The sequence below is a fragment of the Microtus ochrogaster genome, chromosome X (assembly GCF_000317375.1).
Source record: "Microtus ochrogaster isolate Prairie Vole_2 chromosome X, MicOch1.0, whole genome shotgun sequence".
Taxonomy (NCBI): Eukaryota; Metazoa; Chordata; class Mammalia; order Rodentia; family Cricetidae; genus Microtus; species Microtus ochrogaster.
Window position 1 is genome coordinate 23,290,987 of NC_022026.1, and position 18,663 is coordinate 23,309,649.

An 18,663-nucleotide genomic window follows, 5' to 3' on the forward strand; every position below is an offset into this window, starting at 1 on the left:
ATGGTTGTGAGCCACCATGTGGTTGCTGGGAATTGAACTCAGGACCTTTGGAAGAGCAGGCAATGCTCTTAACCTCTCAGCCATCTCTCCAGCCCCGAGACAGGGTTTCTATGTAGCTTTTGGAGCTTGTCTTGGAACTAGCTCTTTTAGACCAGGCTGGCCTCAAACTCAGAGATCCCCCTTCCTGCCTCTGCCTCCCAAATGCTTGGATTAAAGGTGTACCCCCCACCCCCATCCCCGGGCTCAAGTGTTATTTTTTAGGACCAATCTATCTTGTTTATTGAGACATGGGTCTCTCACTGGCACCAATGACTCATAGAACAGCCCAGTCTGATTGGGTATTGAGCACCTCCCCGAAGAAAAGACTATTCTTTCTTCATTGAATTTTCTTGGAACCATTGGTGAAAATCAATTGGGTTACCAGTTCTAGTGACACATGTTTGTAATTCCACAGGCAGGGTCTGGGACAAAGCAAGTTGTAGCCCAGTTTGTACAACTCAGTGAGATTGGAGTTAAAAAATGAAAAAGAAATATATTAAAAAGACATGGAGTAGAAGAGGGCATCTGGGAGAAATTAGAGAAATATGGGTAGAGGTAAATAAGATCTAAATACATTGTAGATATGTATGGAATTACCAAATATTAAATCTTAAAAATTAGGAAGTTAAAAACATAAGCACAACTAGGGCCAAGGATATAGCTCAATGGTGGAATGCTTGCTTAATGTGGGCAAGGCTCCACATTCAATCCCTGATGTTGGCACTCTAATAACACAACTGATTATAAATCATGATTTTGGCCATTCAATTCTAATCCACTGATAATGTATCTATATTTGTGCAGTGTTAGTCATAATTGTTATAACCTTTTCTTTTTTATTGTTCTCACATTTCCTCCTGAATTTTAGAATTAACTTGTAAATTTCTGTGAGAAAGTCAGAAACGTTTTGTTTTGTAACACTAGGGACTAAACCCAGGACCGCATTTTGTCACTAAAGTTCTGATAAAACTTTATTGAACCTACAAAGAAATCTGAGGGATATTCTATCTTTAGAATATCAAATCTTTCCACCCATGAACATGAACTATCTTTATTTGGTTCTTTAATTCAATGTTTTATAGTCTTCAGTGTGAAACTGGAAATTTCTTTTGCTAATTATTCCTAAGTATTTATATCGAGGCTATTCCAAATTAAATGGTTTTCCCTATTTTTTATGTATAAAATATAACTTTTTCTGCTTTAAAATTTTATTTATTTATTTTATGTACACATGTGTTTACTTGTGTAAATTTATGTGTACTATGTGCATGCATGAGCCCAAGGAGACCAGAAGAAGAGGGCATTGGGTTTCTTGGAGCTGGAGTTAGAGGCAGTTGTAAGTGGTTATGTGGGTGCTGGGAACTGAACTTAGGTCCTATGCAGAAGAAGGAAATACCACTGAGTCATCTTTCCAACCCCACAACTTATTTTGTTATATTGACTATGTATTCTGCAACCTTGCTGAACTGATATGTTAGCAGAAATATTTTAGTGCACCCTCTGGAATTTTCTGTATATTTGGTCATGTTGTCCGCCAACAATTTCACAGGTTAGAATCAATATGAGAATGTTTAAGAGAAGGCAATAAGAGTGAACATCCTTGTTCCTTATCTAAGAGAAAAATTTTTATCATTGAGTATAATCTAATGTTAGTTTTACATACATGACTAACAGATTCAGGAAGTCATCTTTTAACTTTGATTTTTTTATGAAAGAAGGTTGGGTTTTGTAAAATGCCTCTGCAGATATGTGTTGAGGATTAAAATCAGTGTGTGTGTTTGTGTGTGTTGAGGGCTGAAGCCAGGTTCTCAAGCAAACAAAATTTCATGAAAATTCTCTGTTTAACAGATGGTATATTTGTAAAAGGGGGAGGTAAGCCAGCAGGAAGGTGGCAGCACCTGCTGTTAAGCCAGTGATCTGGGTTTGATTCCTGAGACTCACAGGTAGAGAAAATCAACTAGAGCAACTTCTCCTCTGATCTCTACAAGTGGGCCATGGCACATGTGCACCCACACACATATATGAGATAAGTGTTAAAAAAAAGTGGCCAGTCCATTTTATTTTCTACTAGTAATGTGTGAGGGTTCTGATTTCATCACATTACCACCAACTTTGCTATTTTCTGTTTTAATTTTATTTTCCAGTTGGATGAGGTGATTTCCACTGTGGTTTCCATGTGTGCTCTATTAAACCATTCAATTGTCAAGTATTTTTTTAAAGATTTTTTTTTTTTTGTTTTTCGAGACAGGGTTTCTCTGTAGCTTTGGAGCCTGTCCTGGCACTAGCTCTTGTAGAGATCTGCCTGCCTCTGCCTCCCAAGTGCTGGGATTAAAGGCGTGCGCCACCACCACCCGTCAAGTATTTTTTTGTTTTCTATTACATACTATGCTCTTTCTTCTCGTATTTTGTCCAAGTAGCATGCTTGGTTTTGAACTGCCCATTGTTAAGCATAAACTAAACACAGACACTTTGAAAATCTTTCTGAAAAATGCTATACTAAAAATCTGGTGAGGTGATGGGTGGTGAGATGGCCCAGTAGGAAAAGGTACTTGCCACCAAGCCTGATGATCTAAATTCGATTTCCTTAAATCCATATGGTAGAGCACAAAATGCTCTCTGACCTCCCAAATCTGACTGATGGTGTCCTCCTCTCTCTGCACAATATAATAAAAATAATTTTTAAAAGATTTTGCTAAATCAAGTGTTTTTTTTTCTGACTCTGTGAGCTATATATTACCATAAGCAATCATCAGTAGTATATTTTCCCTAGTGACACTTTGGTTTCTTTAGAATTCTCCCCTGCCAAATCCTTCCTGTATTTAGGATCAGAAGCATCTGTAACTTGCTGAATCGCTTATAAGATCATTCTGGTTTTAGCGCAGTATCACTGGAGGTAAGCAGATAGTGTCCCTTATCCTACAGCAACATCAAATGCTACTGATGAGGTTCAATGTATACTTTCTGTTTTATGTCTCATATATTTTGGTCTTGTTTTTCCGTTACTGCTTGTTTTTGCTGAAGTGATTATTTTTTTGTGTGTTGTTCTTCTTAAAATCATTTTATTTATCATTGTGTTTAGGGATGTGCCATGGAACATGTGTGGAGGCACTTCTTTCCTTCCATCTTTATATGTTTCTGGGGATCACTCAGATTAATAGGCTTAGCAGTAAACACCTTTACTTGCTGAGTCTCTTTTTGTATTATTTTTAATTCCTCCAATGATTTAGTCCTTGTATTCAAGAAATCCAGGCCTACATTGCACTTTCATGTATAAACAAGATATTATTCAAGGATAGAGCACATTTGTTACCCAGCTTTAACTTCCCATAGTACCTAGGCCAGAGTGCCTTGCATATGGTAGGCACCAATAGAAAGCTGTTCAATTCATGAATGTCATACTTCTGGAGGTATCAAATATACAAAAAGAATCTTAAGTATTACAACCTTGGAGAAGGGCTCATTAGCTAGGCTTTTGAGAAGCTTTAATTAACTTACCCGTTCTTTTAACTGGATTACTTCTTTGTCTTTTTGTTGCTTCCACTGTCTAAACTTCTCAGCATCCTCCTTCATTTGACGCATTAATTGTACTCGTTGGTTTTTCATCATCTGCAAAAAACAAAAGTAAACTAAACCAAACAAAACCAGTGTGTTAGTCATGTGTACTTTATTCTAGGCTGATGTACAGAAGGACAGAGCAGCCATAAACAAGAAAGGAAGGCTAGAGCTAAGCTGAGGTCACTGACAAATGCTGGTTACTTTAGCTAGACTTACACAGATTTCCAAATATAGACCATACGAATGGAGACTCAAAAAGAAACCTTCAAAAAAGCTAAATGCAGCCCTACCTTTACTTTAGATAAGTAGACTTTAAAGGAAGCATTTGTGTTTATTTTGTGTACGTGTGTGTACGTGTGTGTGTGTGTGTGTATGAATGTTGGTGAGGTGTTGGATCTTCTGGAGTTGGAGTTCCAGGTGAGCCACCTGATGTGGGTATTATTAGGAACTGAATTTGGATTTTTTTGAAGAACAGCAAGGGCTCTTAATTACCAAGTCATCTCTCTAGCCCCTCAAGAAAGTAAAGAAGATATTTTGTTTGTTTTTTTAGATAGAGTCTCACCAGGCAACTCTTATTGGCCTAATAATTGTTATGTAGAGCAGGTTGACCTTGAATTTAGAAAAATTCACCTGTCTCTGCACCTGGAGTACTGGGATTAAAGGTGGCTCCAATGAATTAATCCTAAAATCAGGGACAAATTCGCCTATCAACTATTAATATTCTAAAGAATTCAGTACAAATGAGCTGTAATCACTTTGCTGATAGCACAAGCTAAACAATCAGTAACTGAAAATATCCTCTAGATGTCTGACATCTTGCTACTACTTTACAAAATTGTACCCTGAGACCATGGAAGAAGATCAGAACATCACCATTAAATATTGACATATTTTAATCTCTTGGTTTAACCTTAAAATTTCTGTACGCAAAAACGAAGTCAAAGGTCAAAGCAAAATTTTATACTTTAGATTCTAGAGAGTGACTAGCACAATGTCGTAGAATACCATACATATGGTCATTTTTACATCTGAAATGATTGCCCTGCTTCCCACTTTCTCTCCTGAAATCACTTCGGGCATGGTTGTAAATGAAACACCTATGCTTGCAGTTCCAATGTGGTCAAGGGTAAGAGTTTATTACCCGTATCTCTTGGTTCAGTTTGGAGACAGTATACTCAGTGGATTCCTTCAACTTCAGAAGTTTGGACTGTTCATGCAATTTCTTTTTCAAATCAGCTATTTGACCCTCTAGCTCTTGGAGACGTTTGCGACGGCGTTCACTCAACCTAAACACAGTTGTAATAGAAGAGACGTGAAATGGTTTATTTTAAAACATCTAACAAAGGACTCTCAGGTTTACAACTTTAGATCCATCCCTCTTTAAAATAACGACTACAACCCATCCAATAGAAACTGTCTCTACTAATGAGACCTTCATTTCAGAGTAAAGCAACACATTTTTGAGTAGACAAAAATGAACTGCTTCAAATATATTCTCCCACCATTCATGTCCAAAGGGAGGAAGTCACCTTGCTTTAGCTGTAAGTACTAATCCTGATGATTATTATATAAATTGGAGACAGAAAATAAGCATTTAACATGACTCTAAAGAACCTAAGGTTTAAAATGAAAACAATCCTAAGAGCAATTTGGGCTGTCTACGGTAAAAGTCTAAGAGAAAGGAGGGGGTTCTGATTGCCTATCTTAGCTTTATTCTAACTAATCAATGGATGGCTAGATTGATTTTTAATTATTAACATGGGCATTAATTTTATTCACAAACAGAGGCATAAACATTGTCAAGAAGGCCTTAAGATTTTTCAAGTGCCTGCTCACATTTAACTTTTTTTTTGCATTTTAATATTTATTTCTTATCCATCAGATTAATGTCATTTAAGTGGCACAAAATAGTATTTCATTATTTAATTTGCATTTGTTCAATCACATTTAACTTTTTAAATCCTTCCTAGATCACACTAGCCTGAATCAATAGCTCCTGTCTATGAACGCTAATACAACTTTTTCTTTATATTTTATTTCTTGTTTTTTCGAGACAGGGTTTCTCTGTGTAACAGTCCTGGATGACCTGCAAGTAGCTTTGTAGACCAGACTGGCCTTGAACTCACAGAGATTTCTAGTCTCTAGTACTGGGATTAAACTTGAACTCACAGAGATTTCTAGTCTCTAGTACTGGGATTAAAGGCATGTACTACTGCTGCCCTGCTTAATACTGCTTTTTCTTAACAAACTAACTTGTATTTACTGCTAAAAACTGATTTGGGCACTAGTTGTTTGCTGTGTTATAGCATGTTTTTATTGTCATCCTGAGATGTTATTTTATTGAGGCTTGAGTGATGGCTTAAGACTTAAGAGGAAGCCGGGTGGTGGTGGCGCACACCTTTAATCCCAGCACTTGGGAGGCAGAGGTAGGTGGATCTCTGTGAGTTCGAGACCAGCCTGGTCTACAAGAGCTAGTTCCAGGACAGGCTCCAAAACCACAGAAAAACCCTGTCTAGGAAAAAAAACAAAACAAACAAACAAAAAAAAAAACAAAAAAAAGAAAAAAAAAGACTTAAGAGCAAATGCTGTTCTTGCAGATTAGCCAAGTTCAGTTTCCAACACACATACTGGGTGGCTTAATAACATCTGTAACTCCATTGTCAGGAGATCTTGTACCATTTTCTGGCCGTTATTCGCACCTGTACTCATGTGTACATACTATAACCCAATAATTAAATATAAAGAAGTAAAAAAATCTCAATTATTTTTCTTCTGTCTAGGTTTCTCTTCCCTACCTACTATGTTTAAATCATTTGGGGACATTAAATGGATCTTCTACTTCTCTAGTCTCTCAAAATCACCTTATATATGACAGAGCCTTAGCATTTAAAGACTTTATTCTTACTTGGCTTGGTTGACATCCTTCTTTGTTGTTTGAAGTTCAAGAACCAATTCTTCCTTTTCCTTCTGTAGACTGAGGACTTCCAACTCTAGATTTTTAATGTTATCCTAAAAAAAATACAGGCCAGAAAGAAAGGATCAAATAGAATGAGAAGACAATTAATTCAACATTCTGTCTCCAAGAACCATAAATTATTATTTTTTTGTGGCAGGGTCTCATTATACAGCTGTAGATGGCCTGGAACTTGAAAACTGGCCTCAAAATCATAGAGATCAGCCTGTTTCTACCTACCGAGTGTTTGGATTAAAGTTGTATACTACTTTGCCTGGCCTGTGAATTACTATTATTAATTTTTCCTTCTTTTCTCCCTCCCCCTTCCTTCCCTTCCTTTCTCTCCTTCATTTTCTCTTTCTTTCTTTCTTTCTTTCTTTCTTTCTTTCTTTCTTTCTTTTTCTTTTTTTTTTTTTTAAGTAAGACAGGGTTTTTGTGTAGCTTTTGAATCTGAACCTAGAACCTGTCTCTGTAAACCTGGCTAGCCTCAAACTCACAGAGATTCTCCTGTATCTGTCTCCCAAGTGCTGGGATTAAAGGTGTGCACCACCAACTGGTCTCATTTTCTTTGAAACAATCAGATTCTTATTATTCAGGTCAGTCTAGATTCTTTGCTATCCTCAAGCTTTAGAGTTCCAAATGCTAAGGTTACAGGGATTCCATATCTGGCTTTATGAATTAAATTTTACTATTTTAATTGCACACTAAAAATACCTATTTTTTTGGTTTTTCAATACAAGGTTTCTCTGTGTAATTTTAGTGCCTGTCCTGGAACTAGCTCTTGTAGACCTGGTTGGTCTTGAGCTCAGAGATCCACCTGCCTCTGAGTGTTGAGATTAAAGGCACATGCCACCACTCCCCAGCTGCTAAAAATACTTTTTAACTTAATGAAGCTGGGTGGTAGCAAAAAAAGGACTTGTGAAGTTCAAAGGCTCCAATTTGAATCTTTTTTTTGTTGGTTTTTTTGAGACAGAGTTTCTCTGTAGCTTTGGAGCCTGTCCTGGAACTAGCTCTTGTAGACCAGGCTGGCCTCGAACTCACAGAGATCCACCTGCCTCTGCCTCCCGAGTGCTAGGATTAAAGGTGTGCATCACCACCACCTGGCTTTTAATTTGAATCTTGACTATAACACTAAGCATACAATAGAAAACCCCTTTTAGCCTTAGTTTCTATTCCAAAAAGAGTTAATAAAGTAGTTCTGAGACACCTATCAATAAAAAGAATTTATTGCAAGGTTGGCTTTTGATCAGTTCCACAAAGCGGTCTTCTGATCCCTGCATATGTGTAGTGATGAGCACGTGTGTACACACATGCAAGCACACACTTTTTTTTAAAATTGGAAAAGTGTCATTATTTCTTAGAAAGAGAAGGAATGATTTACCTGTAATTAAAAGGCACTATTTTTATTAAGAGTATTTCTTTTTACAATTGGTTCCTAGGGGATAAAGACTAGCTACATTCCTTCATCTATATCTCATTATTTATATTATAGAGTAAGAACTACCCTAGAGAAACTTGTTTTCCATGTTTCTGGGTAGTATAAGAAGAGAGACTCACTAGCAATCTTTTATTGATCCTGGAAAACAAAAACACATTTGACATAAAAAGGGTTGTACTGTATGCCTTGCCATAGACAATTGAACTACATTTTTATCCTTCCTCCTGTAATTCCACTAAAATGAGGCAAAAATTGTATAAATTAACAAGCATGAAGAGTAGGCAGTATTCAAAACATTTCAACAAACTTTGAAAAACAGCAAGTGACTTCCAGAATGGAAACAGTCTTAGAAACCACACACATTTATTAGAACACACTTGTTCTATAAGTAGGGACTACATTTATGGTAACATTATCAGACTATCACATGCCCATGGCATACAATGAGACAGTACATTAAATGGAACAAAATTACATATTCCCTGTAAGGAAAGTATCCTTAAGAAAACCTGATAATAGAATTCCAGGTGCACCGTGCACATTATCTTGTTTTATTATTTTTTTTTTTGGTTTTTTGAGACAGGGTTTCTCTGTGGCTTTGGAGTCTGTCCTGGAACTAGCTATGTAGACCAAGGCTGGTCTCGAACTCACAGAGATCCGCCTGCCTCTGCCTCCCGAGTGCTGGGATTAGAGGCGTGCGCCACCATCGCCCGGCTTGTTTTTTCATTATCAAAAGTGGTGTGCTTGTCTTCTTTCTATCAGTTAATGATGGTAGACATGACCAGCTGCTGACGGAGAAAACACTTTACCTTATACAGGAAGTGAATGGGCTGTAGTTGGCTATCATTCTGAGTCATCTTCTTAGCTAGTGCCTCTTTCAATGCAAGTTCTTTATTCAACTCAATCAGCTCCTTGGACATCTGAGCTTGACGAAGAGCATGTTGAGTGCTGAAAGCAGTAGAAGACCTGCTGGTATCTGGACTGATTTCCACTTGCTGGAAAAGATAATGGTTTTGTGATAGCTATTCTTGGTTGTCAATTTGACTATATCTAAAATTAACTAAAACCTAAAAATGACTGGGCATGCCAGTATTTTTTTTTAATATTTATTTATTATGTATACAATTTCTACATGTATGCCTGCAGGCCAGAAGAGGGCACCAGACCTCATTACAGATGGTTGTGAGTCACCATGTGGTTGCTGGGAAATGAACTCAGGACCTTTGGAAGAGCAGGCAATGCTCTTAACCGCTGAGCCATCTTTCTAGCCCCCTTTTTTTCTTTTTTTTAAGTGGAAGACCCACCTCTAATCTGGGCCACACCTTCTGCTGGAAGACTATATAAATGATATAGAAGAGAGAAACTTGCTCTGTTTGCCTGCTTTCTCCTGCACTCACTAGCAAATCCATTCCTTCAATGGCATTAGAGCCTACTTCTCCAGAGTTCTAGCATATACTGAGCCATCCAGCCTTATAGACTCAACAAATACTGGATTCTTGGACTTTGCATACATATGAAGCCACTATTGGATTAGCTGGACCATAGTCTGTAAGTCATTCTAGCAAATCCTATCCATCTATCTATCTATCTATCTATCTATCTATCTATCTATCTATCTATCTATCTATCTATCTATCTATGATTCTATAAGTTCTATTACTATTACTTAAAAGAATCCTGACTAATACAGATTTGTAAGAGATACAGGAAGCTGGAGCTCCTAAAATACTACTTCACTCCCCAAAGCCATTTTTCTATCAGCAATACCTGCGTTCTTTCACTATTGTGGTTTATCATATAATATCAGCTTGAAACACTTGAAATTAACTATGGAGCTTATTCCTTTCCTCATATAGTCCTCTCTAATATACACAAGTTTTCTTGTTCTTTCCTATACTGATCTGACAAACAATCCTTACTTTCATTTCATCTCAAGAGGCCCCTAAAGAAGAGAAGACACGGGAAATGGCACTTTGGAAATGGAAAAGGATTCATTTATTCTGACACAGCTAACTTTTATTACTTAATTTATCTCTTATCTTGTTTCATTCAAAATAAGGACATTACTAATATGTACTTGCTTGGGAGTAAAAAGCTGGTTCAAGAAAACCACTGACCAAACTTCCATTTTTGACTTTACTGTATAACCTTCAATCAAAGTAAATAACAGATACACTTTATCTATCAATATGATCTGAACACTCGAAACATTTTCCTTTCTTTGTTCGAGTCCACGATCATCCCATCCATAGAAAGGCATATTCAGAAAACATTCTCCTCAAATGCTTTTTTGACACTGTCATTATTTGTTCCTTACCTTGTTTTGAATTATTGGGTAATTGAAACAGAATTCTACCACCTAATAGAAAATAAGCCAGATTGAAAAATGAAACATGATGCCCCCTGAGAAGTCCTGCTGCTCATTACTAGTTAAATTATTAGAAACAGAGCTTATCCTTGTTTGAGGTATTATGAAACAGATTTACTCTTAAGATTTCTAGATTTCCAGAGTATTCTATGAAGAATGGTAATAATCACAGATCCTCTTCCAGAATCAAATGATCAATTATAGGAAGCTATAGGAAGCAGCAGTGAGAGCTCCAGGTTCCACTCAAATGGGTCAATTACTTACAGTGTCTGCTTCTACTGCAGTATCAATGGTTGCAGTTATGCAAGCAACAGCTTCATCCTGTAGCAAAAATGTTTTGATTTAGAAAAAAAAAGTGAAGTCAAATTTACAATTTTTTTATACTGCTTATTTGATTTTAAGTGATATTTTTAAAGTATACACAGAGGTCATTTATGGTACTGGACTGATTTTGTACTCAGAGATAACATAACAGCTATGTGTTTCTATTTCCCACCTCTCAGGAAGCTTTCTTTTTTCTAAAGGGTAATTGTGTAGTCTTTAGGGGTAAAAATAAGATCATGTAGTAAGAGAGCAAAGATCACTAAGCCCGAGTGAAACATTTAACCATTCTAACTAGTCAAAATTTAACCCATTTTATAGACAGTTATACTTTACTTTTATGCTTCTCCCACTGAGTCTCTATTAATGTACAAGCCTAGCCACTCCTCTGGACATACCAGCAAAAACCAGATATAAAATAATGGTAGCACATCAGGAAAGTAGACAGAATGAAGAGCTGGTTTTGACTTTTATTTTCTAGTCAGGCAGGATGGCAAGCTCTCACTCGACAGGGAAATTAATGTCCTAGATTGAGTATGCCAGAAAAAAAATGTACTCATAGTTACACATGGTCCTGTGGCCTCTGTTGTTTGCATCCTATGATGGTGCTGTCGGTAGTTACTAGGAGTGAAAGAATAAGTACCTTGGGAGGTTAAGTTCCCTCGTAGAGAATGGCTAATCCTTTTTTGTGCACTGGAACAAACACCTAGAAAGGTAACTGAAAACTACCTATTAGGACGAATTTGTTTCTAGACAATCATCTGAGCAGTTCTATTCTCATCACTGAAATTTACACTTCACTCGGCACTGTAATGTATATATCACTGCTTCTGCTTCAGTGATTCTGAAGGCTTAGGAAGAAAGCTTTGTTCTCAGGAAGTCATGTGGTGAAGGAGTTTAGAGGTGACAAGTGTTGGTGGTTGTCAGAGTTTAGGGTTAGAACATGCAGCATCTGTATCAGCCGTGTGAAACAACACACAGTTGCAATCTTAGTACCTTAAAGGTCAGGAGATAGACCTTTAATGAGTGCTGTTTGTAAAGCATTTCCAAATTGTTCTGCCCAGAAATTCCTAACCAGTGAGGATCAAAGAGAACTCAAAGGAAGCTTCAGTGTTTGCAAATTCTTTCTTATCCTAATGTACAGCATTGGCAAGTCTCCAGGCATAGGGAAAGGTCTTTAAAAACGAGGCACCAATCTAGGATTGCCTAGTGGTTACCCTTTCTTTCTCCTGTGTTAAAATTTCAATATATTTATATTACCATTAGAGATTATAAGAGCTCATAACACTGGGGGCTCTTTTTAAAACAGCCACTTGCAATGTACTTCCTGGAAATCATATATCTACCTTCAAAGTCACTGTCCTCCTGCTCCCATGTCCCAAGTTCTGGGATTACGGTAGTCACCAACATTTCCAGCCTAAAGACTTTTCCTAGCACCTTTAAGAGGATCAAGATTAAACTAGATGGCTTTTGGACCAGTGAAATTTCAAAATACCAACATTTCAGCTCATGGCTATGGCGATGTGTTTTGTATAATCACAGAATGGCTCGGTTCTCACAATTATAAATGTATAACTATGTAACATTAGGCCAGGTGGTGGTTGCTCACACCTTTAATATAGCACTCCATAGGCAGAGACAGGCAAATCTCTGTGAGTTTGAGGCCGAACTGGTCTACAGAGCGAGTTCCAGGACAGGCTCTAAAGCTAGAGAAACCCTGTCTCAGAACCCTCCCCACCAAAAGACTTCCAAAAATATCTAATAGTAGACTTTGTTTCAGCCTAACAAGTCCTTTTCTCCTCTTTTACACCCCATCTAAGGCTGCAACTTCCAATGTCTTTTTTTTTTTTAAATATGATCAACTCAGGTGATAGGGGATCAAAGGCAGGGTACTTCATTTACAATTAATAGCAGAGCCTTCCAAAATGAAGTATGTGTTTAGAAAAGACATGCAAAATACTTTATATGGACTTTGTCCTGGAAGAGGGGATATAAACAAAAATCGTACTTGATTCTGCAGGAACGAAATGACTGATTTTCCTCACAGATTACTGCAACAACAAAGTTTACTGAATTATACTTTAAGGGTACAGCTTGGTACCTAAAGCCCCAGGAGGAACGTCCAGGAACAATGGTTGCCTTCAAGACTAAAAATGAGGTGTTCACCTGTCACTTAAAATAAAAATAGTTTTAATTCAGAATGAAGGGCACATGTACTTACATTTGAAACACTTTGCTTTCACTGTTGTGAGTCTTAATAAAAGTCATGGGGATATATTGTTGTGTATTTAAAAAATATGTAACTGGGAGGGTCTCTAGACAATAGAGAAGAAAAACTCTAATTCAAGAGTCCAGCAGGAGCCTTGGATAAAAGGGTTTACTCTGATTAACTATGATGGTGGAGGGAAGCCAAGAACTTTATCAGCTTGTGGCAATCTTTAGCACTCCCCTACTGTGTGTGCCAAGTGCATTTTAGTGGCAGACAGCAATTCTACAGAGTTCTTCTGAGCCAGTCACCACTAACAGAACTGCCTACAGGCATACCAGGCTGCAGCTCTATTGCCAGCTCTTCAATGAGGATGGTTTATTGTATTAAGTTCATTCCATGGCTTTGCTTCATCTTTCATGTAATTCAGATCTCAAAAATAAGAAGTATGAAATTCTCTAAAGTTGGTGTGGCAACGAACACTGCTGTCCTGAGCCCGTATTTTAGGGGTTGTAAATTTTGGCTCTAGTAGGTTTCTGTACCCTACATTATCATAATTCTGAGGCAACTCCACAAGGTTAACTTATATTTTTCAGATATAGTTAAACAGAATTAGAACTAGAAGCATTTATTTTTGTGCTAGCCATTCTTCAGCAAGTATTGCAAAATCTTCCCATCTTCTAAATTTCAATAATTCTTGGCTTTTGGAAGTATTTCTTTTGCCTCCAAAAATGTTCATATGCAAATGTATAAAAGGTTAAGGCAGATGTTGAGAAATTTCTCAGTATTTGTTTTCTTTAGATCTTGCCTCTTCCAATCTTTTGCTGTCATTTCTGCCAGTAAAAAACCATAAAGTTTGAGTAAAGAAATTTTAAAGATTTATTTAATTTCATGTGAGTGTTTGCCTGGATATTATATATGTGTAATGTGCATGCCTGGCGCCAGAGAAGCCATCAGATTCCCTAAAACTGGAAACCAAACCTGGGTCCTTTGCAAGAGCAATGAGTATTCTTAAATGGTGGTCATCTACCTAGCTTCTCAATAAAAAGAAATTTTTATTCTCACTATGTAACCTTGGGTGGCTTGGAACTTGCTATGTAGACCAGGTTGGCCTTGAGCTCATTGAGCCCCAATTGCCCCCCCCCCCAAGTGCTGGGGCTAATTCGATAAATTATTTTTCTTTTCTTTCTGAAATTATTGTAAAATTATGCAATTTCCTCCCTTTCCTTTCCTCCATTCAAACCGTCCCATATATCCTCCTTTCTCTTTCAAATTTATGGTCTCTTTTTTCATTGATTACTTACATGCATATATGTATACAAACACACACATATATATTCCTATATATAACCATCTCTTTTGTGGGATATTTGTACACTGTGTAAAAAGATGTGCTGCTGTAACTGGTGTAATAAAAAGCTAAATGACCAATAGTTAGGCAGGAGAGGATAGGTGAAATTTCTGGGGAGAGAAAGGAAAAGCAGAGGGAATCTAGGTGTGCAGCAGATGCCAGGGAGATACATCTGAAGAGGTTGGACATACAATACAGAGTAGAGGTAACTGAGCCACATGGCAGAATATATTATTTATAGATTAATACAAGGTTAAAATAAGCAATAAGAGCTAGTGGGATAACCTAAGCAAATGGTCAACCTTTCACAATTAATAAGAAGTCTCTGTGTTGTTATTTGCAGGCTAGCGGTCCACATAAGAAAGTACAATTACACTTCTCAGTCTGCATGTTACTTGTATATATATGCTTTCATAGCTAAGCATTGGGCATCAGATAACCAACTGGTGTGCTCTTCCCTGGGGAAGACTATTTGTCCCACTCCAGCATTCCTTAGTTGCCTGGAGTTCTTTGTGTAGAGCTGAGGCCTAGGTTTTCTTCAACCCCCATCAAGAAAATTTCTTTTTTCAACAGAGATCATTACAAAAAATCATGACCAATCAAAATGCAGAGTTCTGGAGCCCAGTCTCAATGGATTCATTTGCAAAACAACTCCTGCATGTAAGATTCAGGAAACACAATGGAAGTGGGCATGTAAGAGCCAGAGGATTAGGGGGCTTGCTGTGAGACCCGGTCTGCAAGGAATGGAAGAAGTTATACCCAGAGAGTCTGAATAAAGTCTCAAAAATAATTAGAAAACTTCCAGAAAAGGGCTGCATCAACATTTTCCTGAGGAAGGGACACGAAAACTCAAACAACCAAGAGTTCAACAGCAATTAACAACAAAAACTGCTGGGTTGGAGAGATGGCTCAGTGGTTAAGAGCACTGTGTGCCCTTCCAAAGGTCAGGAGTTCAATTCCCAGCAACCACATGGTGGCTCACAACCATCTGTAATGAGATCTGGTGCCCTCTTATGGCCTGCAGGTATACATGCAGACAGAATACTGAGAATGCTTTATATATAATAAATAAATCTTAAAATAAAAAAAAAAACTGCCACCTGAGCCAAAACAAAAGGATATCACACACACCTTTTTTGTTTTCACCTTATAAAGCTTTCAATCTTTGGGAAGTTATGTAGTGTTTGAGTCCTCCCCACATGTGCATAAGCTGAAATAATGTCTTTAACCTCAACCTAAGTCACCTAGAATTATTTCTTTCTGACAGTAAATACATTAAGTAAGGTTTCATAACTAGTAAATGGCGGAGTTGGCTCTAAACCTGACTAGGTCTGGCTCTGGAGCCCACATTCCCCATTACTATGTCCTGTTTCTTAGATAAGTAAACTACAGTTTTGATCTCAAGTTTTCTATAGCATCTCTCATTCTAAACCATGGTCTAATGTTTTAGAGAGGTTTACTTATTTTAGAATTGACCTTCATAACTTAATAATAGTTTATTTTTTCATTTACTCTTTTAAATCTCTTGGATGATTTTGTCATAACACGCCAGAAACTCTAGAAAAAACAAACTGGCAAGACCAAAGATGGAAAATTCACTGTTCTAGGAGAATATAAACTTCTTCCCAAGAGGGCAGAATTCCCATTAGGTAGTTACAAATACATTTATGCTATAGAATAATAAATTGAAGAATGTAAATAGAAAAGCTCTAAAGATAGCCTCTTAAAACAGGACCTCCATCCATAAAATAAGAGTGGTTCTTTGTTTTCTGAAAGAATATTATGTAGTCTAGACTAGCCTTAAAGTTGTGATGTTCCTGTCTCTGCTGAGAAAGAATGAATCATGATCTCATGTCTATTGTGATGACAAAATTATAGGTCTGCAGTGCCATGGCTTGGTGTAATACAGAAATATTTATGTATATTTATACATATATATGTATAAAACCTATGAATGTTTTAATGTAGAACTTAATGTTCAGATCATATTCAGTGTTTCATGATGTCTCAAACAGTTCAGTTTAGCTATTTCAGCAAAAGTTCATAGAATTAGAAATGTGTATATGCATCAAGGAATGAATGAAAGTGATAGGCCTATTACAGTGCACCTACTTGACTTACAGACAGCTGAGTAATCGCTTGTTGTAGGTTGCATATTATCTCTATGTTTTCTTTTAATTCCTGGTCTTCCAATGTCTCCACCAGCTTTTGAAGATCCACTTTACAGCTAAAAATTCAAGCAAAAGAACGCAAGGGTTAATCATACCACAAAGGCCAGATTACATATGAAGATGGTTTAAATTGCTAACAAATACTTCATTGGAAACTTACGCTGCATGCTGCCTGAGTTCTTCTAGCTTGGCGTTCATTCTCTCATTCGCTTGCTCAGTCTGGAACAAAGATCCAGGAAATGATAAATGGCAGTATCTGACAGCTTCACCCAATTATGCTCGATCCTCTACCCTGTGGATGAAGACCTAGGTAGCGGGCTATATCTTTTCCTATAAGAGAGGACTTAGTGGGCTTTGATTATATAGTAGGAAGTGGTATTTTTTAGCATTTATAAAAATTAGCCCTAAAATTATGAGCTACTAAAAATAACAGCTAAACAACTGGATTTTTATGTCTTCTATGAAGCTCAGGCTATGGGACAGAGTGTGAAGCCTTGATTTCAGAAAGAACTTTGCAACTTGAGGAAAACCAATAATACTTCCTGCTGTTTCAACTGCCTCCTTCACGGTACTTAGAATTTTCAATTTATTTTATTTTTTATGTATATGAGTATTTTGCCTCCATATATTTATGTATTTCATGTGTGTGCAGTGCTTGGAGAGGCCTGAAGAGAGCCTTGCTGGGGTAGGAGTTGTAGAAATTTGTAAACCATCAGGACCTCTGCAAGAACAAGTATTCTTACCTGCTGACTCAACTCTCCGGCCTAGCATTTAAGAGAAGCAGTTCTCAACTTGTGGGTCACAACTCTTTTGAGTGTTGAATGACCCTTTCACAGAGGTTGCATATCAGATATTTACATTGTAATTCATAACAGTAGCAAAATTACAGTTATGAAGTAGCAAAGAAAGTCATTTTATGGCTGTGGGTCCCCATAACATGAGGAACTGTATTAAAGGGTTGAAACATTAGGAAGGTCAAAAACTACTGATTTAGAGTATTTAAACATAAAAGGACCTCAGATCAATTTGAGCTAGGATTTTTTAAAAGTAAAATTATATTGTCTGATATGGTAGGCTACTTTTTAACAAGAGAAAGAAAGAAAAAAGATAAGGCATAAGAATAATGGTAGTGAAAAAAATAAATGATAGAAGGCATCTATGTTTTAGGAAGAATGATTATTTCAATCACAGAATTCGTGAGAATTCATGAGAACCTGGATGCTACAACAGATTTGGGAAAGACAATTCTGACAGGAAATAAAACAATAAGCTTATCAGGGAGCCATTGTAACAACCTTATAAAGGTCATATAGGTATATGGCTAGAATAAGAAGTATCATCTAGGGGGCTGGAGAGATGGCTCAACGGTTAAGAGCACTGGCTGCTCTTGCAGCAGTGCTGAGTTCAATTCCCAGTACCCACATGGCAGCTCACAACTGTCTGTAACTCCAGTTCCAGGGCATTTGACTCTCACACCAATGAACATAAAGTAATAATAATAATAAATTTAAAAAATAATTAAAAAAGAAGTATCATCTACTATGTCAGTCATACTCACATACTTATGAAACATACCACTTTGAAGATAAAAAATGAGGCACTAAAAATAGAAAATAAAACTCTTTTAGGTCCCACTTGCACCTTTTGCTAGTAGAGGACAATAAAATGGCTGCAGGATTTGGTCACTTCTAAAGAAAACTCTCAGGAGCTTCCTTCTCCTTAACTAGAAAGCACTCTTGCATGAAGTGTTTACATTACAGAGGTACAGTTACATTTTGGTAGAAACTGTTTCCCTTCTGGCAATAGCTATACAATCTAAGATTTGAATTGTACTTAGGCTAGTAGGAAAACTGTAGTGAGAGAGTCAGCATGCACCGACTTATTTATGAGGTTAGAATCAGACAAGCAGGATTTGAAAGTGGTGTAATCAGTCACGTAGCAAACCACTTATTTGGAAATTAACATATGGAAAATTAATTCAAATGATTTTCCCAGCTGTTTTACTTCCCCATGACAGCTGTTAGGATGAAATATAAAATGTGAGAGCTTTAGGCAAAGAGAGTGAGAGAATTCAGAGTGGTATAAAGGAATGGTTACTTGGCATATGTAGAATATTCCTTTACTATAATTCTTGAGACCTAAAAATGCTTCAAATTTCAAATGGTTTTCAGATTTGGGAATATTTGTATACATGACAAGCTATCTCAAGAATGAGCCCCAAATCTAAACATGAAATTCATTATGTTTCCATCACAAATATT

At 37.0% G+C, this 18,663-nt stretch overlaps 1 protein-coding gene across 1 annotated transcript in view; it reads right to left on the minus strand.

Annotated features, from left to right (window-relative positions):
* Kif4a (kinesin family member 4A) overlaps nucleotides 1-18,663 on the minus strand; it is a 115,982-nt gene that overhangs the window by 39,897 nt on the left and 57,422 nt on the right. The window contains exons 12-18 of the mRNA XM_005358641.3: nucleotides 16,563-16,621; nucleotides 16,353-16,458; nucleotides 10,618-10,674; nucleotides 8,795-8,980; nucleotides 6,500-6,603; nucleotides 4,736-4,880; nucleotides 3,535-3,645 (exon numbers count right to left, since the gene is read on the minus strand). Of these exons, the coding sequence (XP_005358698.1) occupies nucleotides 3,535-3,645; nucleotides 4,736-4,880; nucleotides 6,500-6,603; nucleotides 8,795-8,980; nucleotides 10,618-10,674; nucleotides 16,353-16,458; nucleotides 16,563-16,621 (768 nt within the window). The remainder of the gene's footprint in view (nucleotides 1-3,534; nucleotides 3,646-4,735; nucleotides 4,881-6,499; nucleotides 6,604-8,794; nucleotides 8,981-10,617; nucleotides 10,675-16,352; nucleotides 16,459-16,562; nucleotides 16,622-18,663) is intronic.